This window comes from Oncorhynchus keta, chromosome 1 (genome assembly GCF_023373465.1).
Source record: "Oncorhynchus keta strain PuntledgeMale-10-30-2019 chromosome 1, Oket_V2, whole genome shotgun sequence".
NCBI classification, from domain to species: Eukaryota; Metazoa; Chordata; class Actinopteri; order Salmoniformes; family Salmonidae; genus Oncorhynchus; species Oncorhynchus keta.
In genome coordinates, this window is record NC_068421.1 from 21,429,170 (window position 1) to 21,447,516 (window position 18,347).

General features: G+C 41.6%; 1 protein-coding gene across 6 annotated transcripts in view; it reads right to left on the minus strand.

The window, feature by feature from the left end:
- LOC118394968 (neurofibromin-like) overlaps positions 1 to 16,848 on the minus strand; it is a 180,132-nt gene extending 163,284 nt beyond the window's left edge. For all 6 annotated transcript variants that reach the window (XM_052518510.1, XM_052518495.1, XM_052518488.1 and 3 more), the window contains exons 1-3: positions 16,590 to 16,848; positions 4,210 to 4,353; positions 441 to 524 (exon numbers count right to left, since the gene is read on the minus strand). In XM_052518510.1, the coding sequence (XP_052374470.1) occupies positions 441 to 524; positions 4,210 to 4,353; positions 16,590 to 16,649 (288 nt within the window). In that variant the 5' untranslated portion in view covers positions 16,650 to 16,848. The remainder of the gene's footprint in view (positions 1 to 440; positions 525 to 4,209; positions 4,354 to 16,589) is intronic.
- Between the last annotated feature and the right edge of the window lie 1,499 nt (positions 16,849 to 18,347).

The following is an 18,347-nucleotide window of genomic DNA, read 5'->3' on the forward strand; positions in this document are numbered from 1 at the left end:
ATTGGAGGCAGTGAAAGCACTAACAAAAGTCAAGGAAACACCTGCAAATGTAATCTTCTGCTGCACAGTTGCAGAACAGAGCAGAGGTGAAGAGAAAGCACGACTGAAGGAAGGGGTTTAAGTGTATTAACAGAGGTCTGTCTGGAAAAAACAGAGAGACAGAACAGAGATCCAGCCAACCAAAGTAATGCTGACGTTGTGTTGGAAGACCCATAACATTTTAGAATATTGGTGCAATAAGAGCCAATATATTGAGGTCAGTGCTCTTGACTGATAATATTCAATAACAGAAAACTGAGTTGGGAGGACTAAAAACTAAAATGGAGAACGGTTTATACACAAGCACACACAAACAACTGTAGTGGGATAAGTTAGAAGACCAACTAAAGGTAATGTACGGTGGGATACAGTGGATGCAGACTGTATGGGGGTTTCCTCACCGATGCTAGGCACTTCTCCAGTGTGTCCAGGATAATTAGCTGGGAGAGGTAGAGGTTCTTCTCAGCAGCTTCCCCAAATATACGCTGGAGAGAGGAGAGGTTACAGACACAGATGACACAGTGATTCAGCAAACAACACTTCCAGCCCTTTGTGTGCATCCTACACTTGGTTGAATTGGAGTTTTCACACAATACACATGCCTACTAGAAGGTAGGGTTTAGCGGTCGACCGATTATGATTTTTCAACGCCTATACCGATTATTGGAGGACCAAGAAAAGCCCATACCGATTTTTTTATATATTTTTTTAATCGGTCAATTCTTACACACACACATACATTTATATATATATATATATATAAACCTTGACTGATTTTTTTTTACAGATTTAAAAAAAAAAATCTTATACAGTGGGGAGAACAAGTATTTGATACACTGCTGATTTTGCAGGTTATCCTACTTACAAAGCATGTAGAGGTCTGTAATTGTTTATCATAGGTACACCAACTGTGCGAAACGGAGTCTAAAACAAAAATCCAGAAAATCACTTTGTATGATTTTTAAGTAATTAATTTGCATTTTATTGCATGACATAAGTATTTGATACATCAGAAAAGCAGAACTTAATATTTGGTACAGAAACCTTTGTTTGCAATTACAGAGATCATACGTTTCCTGTAGTTCTTGACCAGGTTTGCGCACACTGCAGCAGGGATTTTGGCCCACTCCTCCATACAGACCTTTTCCAGATCCTTCCGGTTTCTGGGCTGTCGCTGGGCAATACGGAATTTCAGCTCCCTCCAAAGATTTTCTATTGGGTTCAGGTCTGGAGACTGGCTAGGCCACTCCAGGACCTTAAGATGCTTCTTACGGAGCCACTCCTTAGTTGCCCTGGCTGTGTGTTTCAGGTCGTTGTCATGCTGGAAGACCCAGCCACGACCCATCTTCAATGCTCTTACTGAGGGAAGGAGGTTGTTGGCCAAGATCTCGCGATACATGGCCCCATCCATCCTCCCCTCAATACGGTGCAGTCATCCTGTCCCCTTTGCAGAAAAGCATACCCAAAGAATGATATTTCCACCTCCATGCTTCACGGTTGGGATGGTGTTATTGGGGATGTACTCATCCTTTTTCCTCCAAATACGGCGAGTGGAGTTTAGACCAAAAAGCTCTATTTTTGTCTCATCAGACCACATGACCTTCTCCCATTCCTCCTCTGGATCATCCAGATGGTCAATGGCAAACTTCAGACGGGCCTGGACATGCGCTGGCTTGAGCAGCGGGACCTTGCGTGCGCTGCATGATTTTAATCCATGACGGCGTAGTGTTTTACTCATGGTTTTCTTTGAGACTGTGGTCCCAGCTCTCTTCAGGTCATTGACCAGGTCCTGCCGTGTAGTTCTGGGCTGATCCCTCACCTTCCTCATGATCATTGATGCCCCACGAGGTGAGATCTTGCATGGAGCCCCACACCGAGGGTAATTGACCATCATCTTGAACTTCTTGCATTTTCTAATAATTGCGCCAACAGTTGTTGCCTTCTCACCAAGCTGCTTGCCTATTGTCCTGTAGCCCATCCCAGCCTTGTGCAGGTCTACAATTCTATCTCTGATGTCCTTACACAGCTCTCTGATCTTGGCCATTGTGGAGAGGTTGGAGTCTGTTTGGTTGAGTGTGTGGACAGGTGTCTTTTATACAGGTAACGAGTTCAAACAGGTGCAGTTAATACAGGTAATGAGTGGAGAACAGGAGGGCTTCTTAAAGAAAAACTAACAGGTCTGTGAGAGCCAGAATTCTTACTGGATGGTAGGTGATCAAATACTTATGTCATGCAATAAAATGCAAATAAATTACTACTTAATTAATTATGAATTAATTCATACAATGTGATTTTCTGGATTTTTGTTTTAGATTCCGTCTCTCGCAGTTGAAGTGTACCTATGATAAAAATTACAGACCTCTACATGCTTTGTAAGTAGGAAACCCTGCAAAATCGGCACTGTATCAAATACTTGTTCTCCCCACTGTATATATATATTTGTAATAATGACAATGCTGAATTAACCCTTATTTTAACTTAATATAACACATCAATAAAATCAATTTATTCTCAAATAAATTAAACATGTTCAATTTGGTTTAAATAATGCAAAAACAAAGTGTTGGAGAAGAAAGTAAAAGTGCAATATGTGCCATGTAAGAAAGCTAACGTATAAGTTCCTTGCTCAGAACATGAGAACATATGAAAGCTGGTGGTTCCTTTTAACATGAGTCTTCAATATTCCCAGGTAAGAAGTTTTAGGTTGTAGTTATTATAGGACTATTTCTCTCTATACCATTTGTATTTCATATACCTTTGACTATTGGATGTTCTTATAGGCACTATAATATTGCCTGTAACGGTCGTTGGTGGAAGAAGGTGAGGACCAATGTGCAGCGTGGTAAGTGTTCGTCATATATTTATTAAACCGAGAACACAAAAAAAAATAACAAAGGAGGAACGAAACAGTTCTGAAAGGTGACATATACACAACAGAAAATAATCACCCACGAAACACACGTGGGAAAAGGCTACCTAAGTATGATTCTCAATCAGAGACAACTAACGACACCTGCCTCTGAGAACCATACCAGGCCAAACGCAAAACACAACATAGAAAAGGGGACAACCCACCCAACTCACGTCCTGACCATTCTAAAACAAAAGACATAACAAAAGAACTAAGGTCAGAACGTGACATTGCCAGCCTAATCTCAGGAGTTGATAGGCTTGAAGTCATAAACAGCGCTATTGCTTCAAGCAATGCAAAGAGCTTCTGGCAAACGCAGGAAAGTGCAGTTTGCATGAATGCGTATGAGCATGCTGCTGCCTACCACCGCTCAGCCAGACTGCTCTATCAAATCATAGACTTAATTATAATAAACACAGAAATACGAGCCTTGGGTCATTCATATGGTCAAATCACTTTGGGGGAAAAAAAGTATATTCTTTCAGTGAAATACGGAGCTGTTCCGTATTTTATCTAACGGGTGGCATCCCTAAGTCTAAATATTGCTGTCACATTGCACAACCTTCAATGTTATGTCATAATTATGTAAAATACTGGCAAATTATTTAAGGTCTTTGTTAGGAAGAAATGGTCTTCATACAGTTCGAAACAAACCAGGCGGCCCAAGCTGTTGCATATACCCTGACTATGCTTGCAATGAACGCAAGAGAAGCGACACAATTTCCCTAGTTAATATTGCCTGCTAACATTAAAATAAATTAACTAAATAAGCAGGTTTTAAAGAATATACTTGTGTATTGATTTTAAGAAAGGCTGTTTTATGGTTAGGTATATTTGTGCAACGATTTTTGAAAATGCGCTTTTGTTAAATCATCACCCGTTTGGCGAAGTAGGCTGTGATTTGATGACAAATTAACAGGCATAGCATTGATTATATGAAACGCAGAACAAGCTAGTTAATTAGTAATATCACCAAGCATGTGTAGTTAACTAGTTAAGATGTATTGTTTTTTTTATAATATAAGTTTAATGCTAGGTAGAACTTACCTTGGCTCCTTGCTGCACTCACATAACAGGTGGTCAGCCAGCCACGCAGTCTCCTCGTGAATTGAAATGTAATCGGCGATTTCAAGTTAAATCGGCCATGCCGATTACTCGGTCGGCCTCTAGTAGGGTTGATGACGTGCAATGTAGTGATGCCCATTACTCATGCTAAAGTCAAATAAACAGCTAAGTGTTAAGTTAAAAGCTCCACTTACCATGTTGTTCACATTTTTTAGTATGTTCGTGAGGCCACTGATGACGAGGGAGAACTTGTACTTAGAGATGTTGATGAGACATTCCTTGTTGTGCTCTGTGCTGACTTTGGTGTGGTTGTTCTGATGTCCTGTTTTAACGGGAAGCTAAGAGAAAGAAAAAAAAATTCTAAAGTCACAAGAGAATCTAGCCACGGGTGAACACGTTAGACAGTGGACCACACAGTGCCTTCGGAAAGTATTCAGACCCCTACATGTTTCCACATTTTGTTACGTTAGTCTTATTCTAAAATGGATTCAATTGTTTATTTCTCAATCTACAGGCTTTTTTAAATATTTGCACATTTATTTTAAAAGTTAAGAACGGAAATTACATTTACATAAGTATCCAGACCTTTTACTCAGTACTTTGTTGAAGCACCTTTGGCAGCAACTACAGCCTCGAGTCTTCTTGGCTATGACGTTAAAAGCTTGGCACACCTGTATTTGGGGAGTTTCTCCCATTCTTCTCTGCAGATCCTCTCAAGCTCTGTCAGGTTGGATGGAGCGCGTCGCTGCACAACTATTTTCAGGTCTCTCTGGAGATGTTTGATCGGGTTCACGTCTGGGCTCTGGCTGGGCCACTCAAGGACATTCAGTAACTTGTCCCGAAGCCACTCCTGCGTTGTCTTGGCTGTGTGCTTAGGGTTGTTGTCCTGTTGGAAGTTGAACATTCACCCCAGTTTGAGGTCCTGAGTGCTCTGGAGCAGGTTTTCATCAGGGATCTCTCTGTACTTCGCACCATTCATCAGTCTCTCGATCCTGACTAGTTTCCCAGTCCCCGAAACATATCCCCACAGCAGGATGCTGCCACCACCATGTTTCACCATAGGGATGGTGCCAGGTTTCCTCCACATTTTTTGGTACCCTTCCCCAGATCTGTGCCTCGACACATTCCTGTCTCGGAGATCTACAGACAATTCCTTCGACCTCATGGCTTGGTTTTTGCTCTGACATGCACTGGCAACTGTGGGACCTTATATAGACAGATGTGTGCCTTTCCAAATCATATCCAATCAATTGAATTTACACAGCTGGACTCCAATCAAGTTGTAGAAACATCTCAAAGATGATCAATGGAAACAGGACGCACCAGAGCTCAATTTCGAGGCTCATAGCAAAGAGTCTGAATACGTATGTAAATAAGGTATTTCTATCGGCCTCCCGAGTAGCGCCTGCGGTCTACGGCACTGTATCGCAGTGCAAGAGGCGTCACTACAGATCCGGATTTGGTCCCCGGCTGGGAGACCTATGAGGCGGTGCACAATTGGCCCAAAGTCGTCCGGGTTAGGGGAGGGTTTGGCCGGCTGGGATGTTCTTGTCCCATCGCGCTCTAACTCCTTGTGGCAGCCGGGCGCCTGCACGCTGGCTTCGGTCACCAGTTGTACGGTGTTTCCTCCGACATCTTCTGGGTTAAGCGAGCAGTGTGTCAAGTAGCAGTGCAGCTTGGCGAGGGTCGTGTTTCAGAGCACGCAAGGCTCTCGACCTTTGCCGAGTCCGCACGGGAGTTGCAACTAAGGGGCAAGACGAACTACCAATTGGATATCACGAAATAGGGGGAGAAAAAAGGGGTTTAAAGTAGGTTGTTTTAATACATTTGCAAAAAATTTAAAAACCGGTTTTCACTTCGTCATTATGGGGTATTGTGTGAAGATTGCGATACAATATTTTTTTTTAATAAGGCGGTAACATAACAAAATGTGGAAAAAGTCAAGGGATCTGAATAATTTCCAAATGCACTATTTGCAGCAGGTTTGAGCAAGACTAATAGAATTACATGAAGCCATGGTTTCACCTTCTTATCCTGTGTTTACACATGTCTACACATCCACACTAGACATATCTACATTTAATATTTTTCACACTAGTGTTATGCCACACCTCTGGTGCTATGAGGACACCTATGACACCTGACGAAGGGCAAGGAACAGACGTCATGCAGTCAGAACAATGAAGCACTGTTGCTATCAAGAACCTTGCCCTGCCACAACTCTGGTGTACACCCACAGCTGTACACCTGCAGGCTACATCTGTGTGAACAAAGACATCACATCCACAGCTGGGCCAGACCTTGTGGGCAGGAGGAGCCCCTTTAAGCTTGCCTAGAGGTGTAGCTGGCTAGTGCGTATGCAGAGCACATCAGGCCTGGAGTGTTAATGAGCCTTAAGCAGCAGACCTATGACTGCTTACTATCGGGATCCACTTTACCTCTGGGGCCTGGGAATTTACGTCCCAAGACAGGGGGTAAGAAAATAATCAGGAGTCTGAACTGGAGTGCACACTGTCCACACGGGACCATCCCTGCTTCAAATCTTTCACATCCAGCTCAACTCCGGTCTGTCCGGGACCACAGACAGTAAGCACTTTGTTTCACAGGCCGGGATTGGAATTTCTGAAAGGTCATGGAGCCATCTCTTCCCGTATGTGCACTTTGGCAGAGCTGATTAACATTGTATACGTACACACCAAAGCACTGTGTTCGGATTACATGATCGGGGTAAACAGGGGAAAGGAGAGAAACATTGGATGAGAGGACAGAGCCATGAGAAGAAATGTAATTAAAGTGAGGCCTATTTTTCATGAAAAGAGAACTGTTATTGTCCCTTGATGGGAAGTTTAGAACATTCACATTAAGAAGAATTATGTATAATTTGTGTAACATAAAACATTTGACTCAATGATCTTCATGCGAATACAAGGGCCTTTCTCTTAGAATACCATCAATTCATTCATGGAAGGGACACCATATAATAAGACAATGTTTGTCTGTCTTACCAATTGTTATCAACAACACAAAATGTATGAATCCATTACACAACAATATTACAATGTACGTGTGTAGAGTGTGTGCTAGCGCCCGTGTGCGTGTCTGTACCTGTATGTGTCTCTTCACATTCCCCGCTGTTCCATAAGGTGCATTTATAGCTGTATTTCTTTTATACGATTCTACTGCTTGCATCAGTTAACTGATGTGGATTAGAGTTCCATGTTGCCATAGCTCTATTTAGTAATTCAGGTGCGACAAAACTACAGCCTATAGGACATGCCTTGTTAACAGTGTTACTATAAATTGTATTAAAGGCATTATTATCTATGTGAGTTTCAGAGATTGTCATCTGTTATTAGCAAATTATTGATTTCATGAACCTTGTTTCTGAAGCTACATATGTTAACGTTGGCTATTTTTAGCACTTTTCAAGGAGGCTTGATTGTTTTCATTGCTTAACCGGCTAGCTTTGCATTAATAAATCAAATCAAATGTATTTATATAGCCCTTCGTACATCAGCTGATATCTCAAAGTGCTGTACAGAAACCCAGCCTAAAACCCCAAACAGCAAGCAATGCAGGTGTAGAAGCACATTCTCATGTTATTTATATTAGTGCAGGGTGAGCTGCACACAGTGGACTTCCTACTAAGGTACACCGCCTCAGTGCTAACAGTATAACTGGTTCATAAACACATACCTACTGCATACAATAGCTGTGGGATCAGCAGAGGCATTCAGGGCAGTAAGAGGGAAATCAATTAGGTTGCTTACATTGGGTCTTCCAACACCCCTGGGATAATGTACATTTGCTGAACCATTATGACATCTTAATGTTAGGGATTAACTGAGCTGTGCTTGAGACAATTATAAGTAATTTTCTCAATGCTGCCATAGAATGCTGTGAAAGGATCCAGGAATCCAAATGATTTGGGTGGATCCCATCCTCCTTATAAAATTAGCTTTGCTTCCAGAAGGTAATCAAAATTGTCCAAAAAATGTTACACCCAGAGCTGCTAGTCTCGTAGTCAGTTTTGGAGGGCTAAAAGTCTGCTGAAACATTCAAAGCCACGATTTAGGGAGGGCAGAGGGACATATATTAAAGGGTGCTTGCTGATCCAATCAATTCTTTAAAAGCTGTTCTGAGCTACCCTTTACAATGTCATTAAATCCCACATTAACTATGAGACTCAATTTCCTGATGCTGGTTTAATATGATAGGGAGCAGCTTATTGATGTCCTGATGCAGGTTTATAATATTTGGGAGCAGCTTATTGATGTCCTGATGCTGGTTTATAATGTTGGGGAGCAGCTTATTGATGTCCTGATGCAGGTTTATAATGTTAGGGAGCAGCTTATTGATGTCCTGATGCTGGTTTATAATGTTAGGGAGCAGCTTATTGATGTCCTGATGCTGGTTTATAATGTTAGGGAGCAGCTTATTGATGTCCTGATGCTGGTTTATAATGTTAGGGAGCAGCTTATTGATGTCCTGATACTGGTTTATAATGTTAGGGAGCAGCTTATTGATGTCCTGATGCTGGTTTATAATGTTAGGGAGCAGCTTATTGTTGTCCTGATGCTGGTTTATAATGTTAGGGAGCAGCTTATTGATGTCCTGATACTGGTTTATAATGTTTGGGAGCAGCTTATTGATGTCCTGATGCTGGTTTATAATGTTAGGGAGCAGCTTATTGTTGTCCTGATGCTGGTTTATAATGTTAGGGAGCAGGATGTCCTGATGCTGGTTTATTGTTGTCCTGATGCTGGTTTATAATGTTAGGGAGCAGCTTATTGATGTCCTGATACTGGTTTATAATGTTAGGGAGCAGCTTATTGATGTCCTGATACTGGTTTATAATGTTAGGGAGCAGCTTATTGATGTCCTGATGCAGGTTTATAATGTTTGGGAGCAGCTTATTGATGTCCTAATACTGGTTTATAATGTTTGGGAGCAGCTTATTGATGTCCTGATGCAGGTTTATAATGTTAGGGAGCAGCTTATTGATGTCCTGATGCAGGTTTATAATGTTTGGGAGCAGCTTATTGATGTCCTAATACTGGTTTATAATGTTTGGGAGCAGCTTATTGATGTCCTGATGCAGGTTTATAATGTTTGGGAGCAGCTTATTGATGTCCTGATACTGGTTTATAATGTTTGGGAGCAGCTTATTGATGTCCTGATGCAGGTTTATAATGTTAGGGAGCAGCTTATTGATGTCCTGATGCTGGTTTATAATGTTAGGGAGCAGCTTATTGATGTCCTGATGCAGGTTTATAATGTTTGGGAGCAGCTTATTGATGTCCTAATACTGGTTTATAATGTTAGGGAGCAGCTTATTGATGTCCTGATACTGGTTTATAATGTTAGGGAGCAGCTTATTGATGTCCTAATACTGGTTTATAATGTTAGGGAGCAGCTTATTGATGTCCTGATACTGGTTTATAATGTTAGGGAGCAGCTTATTGATGTCCTAATACTGGTTTATAATGTTAGGGAGCAGCTTATTGATGTCCTGATGCTGGTTTATAATGTTAGGGAGCAGCTTATTGATGTCCTGATACTGGTTTATAATGTTAGGGAGCAGCTTATTGATGTCCTGATGCAGGTTTATAATGTTAGGGAGCAGCTTATTGATGTCCTAATACTGGTTTATAATGTTAGGGAGCAGCTTATTGATGTCCTGATACTGGTTTATAATGTTTGGGAACAGCTTATTGATGTCCTAATACTGGTTTATAATGTTAGGGAGCAGCTTATTGATGTCCTGATGCTGGTTTATAATGTTTGGGAACAGCTTATTGATGTCCTAATACTGGTTTATAATGTTTGGGAACAGCTTATTGATGTCCTGATACAGGTTTATAATGTTAGGGAGCAGCTTATTGATGTCCTAATACTGGTTTATAATGTTTGGGAGCAGCTTATTGATGTCCTGATGCTGGTTTATAATGTTAGGGAGCAGCTTATTGATGTCCTAATACTGGTTTATAATGTTTGGGAACAGCTTATTGATGTCCTGATGCTGGTTTATAATGTTTGGGAGCAGCTTATTGATGTCCTGATGCAGGTTTATAATGTTTGGGAGCAGCTTATTGATGTCCTGATGCTGGTTTATAATGTTAGGGAGCAGCTTATTGTTGTCCTGATGCTGGTTTATAATGTTAGGGAGCAGCTTATTGATGTCCTAATACTGGTTTATAATGTTTGGGAACAGCTTATTGATGTCCTAATACTGGTTTATAATGTTTGGGAACAGCTTATTGATGTCTTGATGCAGGTTTATAATGTTTGGGAGCAGCTTATTGATGTCCTGATGCTGGTTTATAATGTTAGGGAGCAGCTTATTGTTGTCCTGATGCTGGTTTATAATGTTAGGGAGCAGCTTATTGATATCCTAATACTGGTTTATAATGTTAGGGAGCAGCTTATTGATGTCCTAATACTGGTTTATAATGTTAGGGAGCAGCTTATTGATGTCCTGATGCAGGTTTATAATGTTAGGGAGCAGCTTATTGATGTCCTGATGCAGGTTTATAATGTTTGGGAGCAGCTTATTGATGTCCTGATGCAGGTTTATAATGTTTGGGAGCAGCTTATTGATGTCCTGATGCTGGTTTATAATGTTAGGGAGCAGCTTATTGTTGTCCTGATGCTGGTTTATAATGTTAGGGAGCAGCTTATTGATGTCCTGATGCTGGTTTATAATGTTAGGGAGCAGCTTATTGATGTCCAGTACTCATAGCAAAGTTTTTGCTCCAGGGACTGAGACATTTCTCACCATTGAACATCCCAATACAACGGCCAGAGAAGGGAATGGATAAATCTGCCCATTTCTACCCCTTACACAATTCGTTAAACCTTTCAAAGGCCCACGAGGAGCAGGATAACGTACGCCTTTGGTTACCAGAGATGGGGCACTGCCTGCTGTGGGATGTCTGGACCTGTCAGATCAAGAGAGGAGGAACCAGTGCAGGAAAGCCATTCCTTATGTCAATCTGCTCAGAACATCTCACAGTCCCTCCCTTGATTTGCTTGCTAAGAATATTATTATTTTTTTACCTTTATTTAACCAGGCAAGTCAGTTAAGAACAAATTCTTATTTTCAATGACGGGCTAGGAACAGTGGGTTAACTGCCTGTTCAGGGGCAGAACGACAGATTTGTACCTTGTCAGCTCGGGGGTTTCAACTTGCAACCTTCCGGTTACTAATCCAACGCTCTAACCACTAGGCTACCCTGCAACTTCATTCCTGTAATCCTCACTAGCAAACAATTGCCACAATGGAACTCCAGATTGTCAACATTGTCCAGGACAAGAGCGTAATACACTCAGCTTCTAAAGCACTGGAAATGTTTGTTAGCTATTCCAAGCGAAGTGGGCTACATTGCAACAGAGCTAGCTAGCTGGCTAGCAGAAGGTGTTGACACAAACACCTATGAACAAAATACAGATAAGAAAATGAACAGGCCAAAGCAACAGGTCGGGGCGCAGGAGGTATCAGAGTTCGTGACAGGAAATATGGCAATTCTGGGCTGTGAGGCCAAATACTACTAGGTTGAGGTACTTTTCTCATTAATCTAGTACAGCACATTGGCATCCACCAACCTCTCTGGGGGAGCATTTTGACATGTATAACAACAAAGTCAATTTAGGAATCTGAAGTTGCAAACAACTGTGATTTAGACTTAGTGTTCAATGTTCACAACCCTTTCATTGTTTCCAGACAAAATAAGAAAGGTTCACACAGAAAATCTGATTCTGAGCATGAACTTCCCCTCATAAAGCCAACACATACAATCCTATGACTTACAGCCCCCATCATCAACTGGCGGACAATGTGTGTATTCAGACCCCTCGACTTCCTCCACATTCTGTTACATCAATTTTAGAAGGCTGTAATTGTTTTTTTCCCCATCAATCTACACACAATACCACATAATAAAAAAAGTTACCTTTTGCTAATTTATATATTTATTTTAAAACGGAAATATCACATTGACATAAGTATTCAGACGCTTTCGTCCGTACTTGGTTGAAGCACCTTTGGCAGCAACTACAGCCTTGAGTGTTCTTGGGTATGACGCCACAAGAATAGCACACCTGTATTTAGAGAGTTTCTCCCATTCTTCTCTGCAGATCCTCTCAAGCTCTGTCAGGTTGGATGGGGAGCTTCTCTTCACAGCTATTTTCAGGTCACTCCAGAGATGTTTGATTTGGTTCAAGTCCAGGCTCTGGCTGGGCCACTCAAGGACATTCAGAGACTTGTCCTGAAGCCACTCGTGCATTGTCTTGGCTTGTGCTTAGGGTCATTGTCCTGTTGCAAAGTGCACCAATCTGAGGTCCTGAGCACTCTGGAGCAGGTTTTCATCAAGGATCTCGCTGTACTTTTCTCCATTCATCTTTCACTCAATCCTGACTAGTCTCCCAGTCACTGCCACTGAAAACCATCCCCACAGAATGTTGCTGCCACCACGCTTCACTGTAGGGATGGTACCAGGCTTCCTCCAGACGTGACTCTTTGCATTCAGGCCGAAGAGTTCAATCTTGGTTTCATCAGACCAGAGTATCTTGTTTCTCACGGTCAGAGTCTTTAGGTGGCTTTTGCAAACTCCAAGCGGGTTGTCATGTACCTTTTACTGAGGAGTGGCTTCCGTCTGGCCACTCCACCATAAAGGCCTGATTGGTGGAGTGCTGCAGAGAGGGTTGTCCTTCTGGAAAGTTCTCCCATCTCCACAGAGGAACTCTGGAGCTCTGTCAGAGTGACCATCGGGTTCTTGGTCACCTACCTGACCAAGGCCCTTCTCCGCCAATTTCTCAGTTGGCGGGGCAGCCAAATATAGGAATTGTCTTGGTGCTTCCAAACTTCTTCCATTTAAGAATGATGGAGGCCACTGTGTTCTTTGAGACCCTCAATGCTGCAGACATTGTTTGTACCCTTCCCCCATATCTGTGCCTCGACACAATCCTGTCTCGGAACTCTACGGACAATTCCTTCGACCTCAAGGCTTGGTTTTTGCTCTGACATGCACTGTCAACTGTGGGACTATATATATATATATATATATATATATATAATTATGGGATATTGTGTGTAGACTGCCAAGGAAAATGTTTTATTGATTCAATTTTATGATGAGGCTGCACTGTATATTTATTGTATTTTTTTACTTGGTCAGGCTTCAACCCCTGATATCATATAAACACGCAAGACATGGAAGAATGCATAGAATTCCAGGAAATTAGCTTTAAAAAACAGCAGCAAACATCTCTGCCCCGTGCAAAATGTGTAGAATTGTGGGAAATTGACTTTGAAACTGAAACATTCTCTCAACACCAACAAGAGGGGTGTGAACAGTTTGGGGTTGCAAGGTGGGGATTTGTTACTACGCCAATAAATTATATTATCCATCTGGACCTTTGACACCTTGGAAATGTGTGTGACCCGACCTTCTCAAATAGTACTCGAGTACCCCTGACTTAGAGGCGTCTAAATAGTCTTAACACAAGGTGGTTTTAATCCCTTATTATATTTTCATCAAACTGTAATAAGCCGAGCAGAGCCGCTAAATCTGGGTACAATACCCCTCTGTAGCCTCTGAAACCAGAGGCCCAGAACCTACCCAAACTGAACACAAAGTGCTGATATTCCCTTTCAAAAAGGCAAATAAAAGGGAGGTATGAGAGAGAGTCTTATACCTGAAGTTGTACTGGAGTTGAGGGCAGTTGACAGTGCGCGATGGCACTTAAAGCAAGTTTAGGCTAAATCCAAACCATTGCATAGTGCAAACTCTGGTAGCCCTAAACTAGGCCTAACCCTTTTCAAGTATATTTGTAGAACAGCTTTCACTCAAATGAGTCTTAAGTGAAGAATTTCTGGCAGCATTGCTTGCACTGCAGCATGGTTGCAAGAACCATCCCAACAGAACCATCTGTTTCAGTCCCTTTGGCAGGGGTCTTTGATGACCAAAACAGACAAAGCCCAGTTTCCAATGGATGAAATTGGAAACCAGAGCTGCTCTACAGACATACCAGCTCTCAAGCAACATAAAATACTCCAGCTGACTTGTTGGAAAGTTTACAACCTTACAATATGATACATGGTGACTGATAATGACTCCTGATGAGAAACAGTTAGGGACAACAGACAGTGTAAAAAATGATTGATGGACTGGCTAGACTACCTGACCCAATGACTCACACAGCTTAAATCTCAAGTTCATTAGAGGAATCTTTGGCACCCTTAAAGGGATAGTCTATCAATTCTGGACAATAGCATATGCTGTATATTGAAAGTTACATATACCACATGACCAAATGTATGTAGAAACCTGCTTGTCACACATTTCATTTCAAAATCATGGGCATTAATAGGGAGTTGGTCCCCCCAATTCGGCTACAACAGCCTCCACTCTTCTGGGAAGGATTTCCACTAGATGTTCTCACATTGCTGCTGGGACTTGCTTCCATCCAGCCACAAGAGCATTAGTGAGGTCGGGCACTGATGTTGGGCGATTTGGCCTGGCTCGCAGTCGGCGTTCCAATTCATCCCAAAGGTGTTTGATGGGGTTGAGTTAACGGCGCTGTGCAGGCAAATCAAGTTCTTCCACACCGATCTCGACAAAGCATTTCTGTATGGACCTCACTTTGTGCTCAGGGGCATTGTCATGATGAAACAGGAAAGGGCCTTCCCCAAATTGTTGCCACAAAGTTGGAACGACAGAATCATCTAGAATGTATGCTGTAGCGTTAAGATTTCCCTTCAGTGGAACTAAGGGGCCTAGACCAAACAATGAAACAGCCCCAGACCATTATTCCTCCTCCACCAAACTTTACAGTTGGCACTATGCATTCGGCATTCTCCTGGCATCTGCCAAACACAGATTTGTCCGTCAAACTGCCAAATGGTGAAGCATTTTTCATCACTCCAGAGAACACGTTTCCATGGCTCCAGAGTCCAATGGCGGCGAGCTTTACACCCCACCAGCCGACGCTTTGCATTGTGATCTTAGGCTTGTGAGCGGCTGCTCGGCCATGGAAACCTATTTCATGAAGCTCCCAACTAACAGTTCCTGTGCTGACAATTCTTCCAGAGGCAGTTTGGAACATGGTAATGAGTGTTGCAACCGAGGACAGACAATTTCTTGGCACAACACGTTTCAGCGATCCCGTTGTCTGAGCTTGTGTGGCCTACCATTTCACGGCTGAGCCATTGTTGTTCCTAGACATCTCCACTAAACAATAGCAGCACTTACAGTTGACCGGGGCAGCTCTAGCAGGGCAGAAATTTTACAAACTGACTTGTTGTAAAGATGGCATCCTATGACGGTGCACGTTGAGCATCACTGAGCTCTTGAGCAAGGCCATTCTATTGCCAATGTTTGTCTATGGAGATTGCATGGCTGTGTGCTCGATTCTATACACCTGTCAGCAACGGGTATGGCTAATTTGAAAGGGGTGGCCACATTCTTTTGTATATATAGTCTAGCTTGAAAACCTGATTGCTGACAAGCAAAACATTTTGGGACTATGTCAACAATGGACTAATGAAACAAATACCAAAAGATAGTTTTAGGGTGGACTGTTCCTTTATTTGCCAGAATCTAGCAATATCTACTAAAAACAATCAAAGTTGCTTAACTTGTCAATGTCACCAACAATCTGTGGTTGTTGGGCGAGCCTTGTAGACTGCTGCTGTGGTGACCACAAGCACATAAGCACACAAATCTGTGTTTGATTAAGAAACTCACAGTACTAATATATTACTTTAAGGATGTAGTAATTATAGAAGTAGGTATTATACAAAAACGTATGTCTGCCAATTAGTACAGATCCATAATGCTTTTTTATCTCAGTATTGAGGCCTTTACCTCAGAGCAGAAACATGGCCAGGTTGCAAACCCACATTCGGTAACATGACTATTGGCTGACAGCATGCAAGGAGCGTGCTTTCTTCGGGTTTTTTTTCACTGCATGTGACATAACAGGGAGGGAGGCATATGTCCATTCAGTTGACTCAAACCTAATAAAACGAGTAACAATGTGCAAGGTAATAAGCTAGAGTACTTAATTTTAATCATTTTATTTTAGTCAGTGCATGTCACACCTCATTTGTTTACAATTAGCTAACTTTATGAGAAGCTAGCTGGTAGTGATATATTTTCCCCAAATTGTCTGGCAGAATTAGTCAATATTAGCCGTTGTGTGTTATTAGCCGTCTATTAACAGTCCTAGCTATACCAACACCCAAAATCTATGTAACATGAAAATGCATGTTTAGTTGGCTAGCTAGCTAGTTACATGGGTAGCTAACTAGTTAGCTTGCTAACTGAAAGTAACTTGCACGTTTGTTACACAATCTAAACCACAGATAAAAAGTGTCGTAACGTTTATTAACGTTACTTTGTCTATATACTAGTACCAACCTACCTACTGTACACAACCAGAAAGCATGATAGCATAAACTTTGCGATTGCAGAAATAAGTTAGCTACAGACACAAGCCATCTACAAAAGATTAACTGGTTGCAGCTTACTAACGTTCCTCTCCCACTTCCAACTCATAAACACCTTATTACCTGCTCGTCGAATCTATTTATCACGGCCTGAACCCATTCCACTGGTTTATGTGCCGCCATGGCCGAGCGGATGGAGACCGCTAATGAGTGCTTGCAATTCCCAATACGAATGTGGACGTTCGTGGCGATGTTAAGCCCGAAATAAATCCCCAAACCGCTGTCTAAAAAAGACAGTACGGGTTGGTTATTTTTCCCTTTGAGCAAGCTTTACCATGCCGCCATGACACACAACCGGAAGTCTTCCCAGTGAAACCGATAGGGACAGGAGACAGCTGAGCAAAGATGCGCGTGCGTCGCTTGTTGATGTGGAAGGTCGGCGAGAATAGGATTCACACAAACATTGGCAAGGCAATATAATGTAACGTTGTAACATATAACTAACTAGCTATCTTGATTTGCTACCATGTGGATGGAACGTGTATGCTACCATATGTTACTTAAAATATTTAACAATATTATAAAATTACATCCAGGAGTTCTTGTTTGAATTCTTGTTTGAATTCTTCTCACAACACAAGCCACTCAGATGAGCCAGTAACATGCTGCAGGTGCATTTGGCATTTGAAAAAACTATAGCTGTGCAGTGCTACATAATGAGGAATGAATCTGTATCATAAAAGTGTGTTGCAATATTCAGTCTTTTTTTGCTTCAAATACACACACACATGCTAGGGACAAATGTGTAGGCTACTTGTCCAGAAAGGTTTGTGCTGTGGAAGTGGATCTGCAGCAAAAATATACCTTTACTACCATCTACAGGTCAAAGGTCACACTACCATACAGAAAATGTAAATGCAGGCTATCCACAGAAGACTGAAATTTGAGTGTTTCTCTTGAGAAGTTTAACCAGTTCATTCTCTTCTCACTGAGTGTCCAGCATCATTATTTTATTTGTTGTAAATTAAGTGTGGTTTATTTTACAGGACATTTATTTTACAGTGAATCATTGATATTTGGTTGAATGTTGGTTGTGGGACATATCTGATGTGACAGGCTTAAAAAAAAGATACAAAAAATAAGTTAAAATATATAATAATAATACATTTTTAAAAAATACAATTAAAATAAAAGATTAAGAAAAATAATACAAGTTTCTTATATATATATATACACACACACACATCCATACATACACACAGATACACATACGTACACATATACAGTGGGGCAAAAAAGTATTTAGTCAGCCACCAATTGTGCAAGTTCTCCCACTTAAAAAGATGAGAGAGGCCTGTAATTTTCATCATAGGTACACTTCAACTATGACAGACAAAATGAGAAAACAAATTCCAGAAAATCACATTGTAGGATTTTTAATTTATTTATTTGCCAATTATGGTGGAAAATAAGTATTTGGTCAATAACAAAAGTTTATCTCAATACTTTGTTATATAGGTCCTTCTGTAGCTCAGTTGGTAGAGCATGGCGCTTGTAACGCCAGGGTAGTGGGTTCGATTCCCGGGACCACCCATACGTAGAATGTATGCACACATGACTGTAAGTTGCTTTGGTTAAAAGTGTCTGCTAAATTATTACCCTTTGTTGGCAATGACAGAGGTCAAATGTTTTCACACACTGTTGCTGGTATTTTGGCCCATTCCTCCATGCAGATCTCCTCTAGAGCAGTGATGTTTTGGGGCTGTTGCTGGGCAACACTGAATTTCAATTCCCTCCAAAGATGTTCTGTGGGTTTGAGATCTGGAGACTGGCTAGGCCACTCCAGGACCTTGAAATGCTTCTTACGAAGCCACTCCTTCG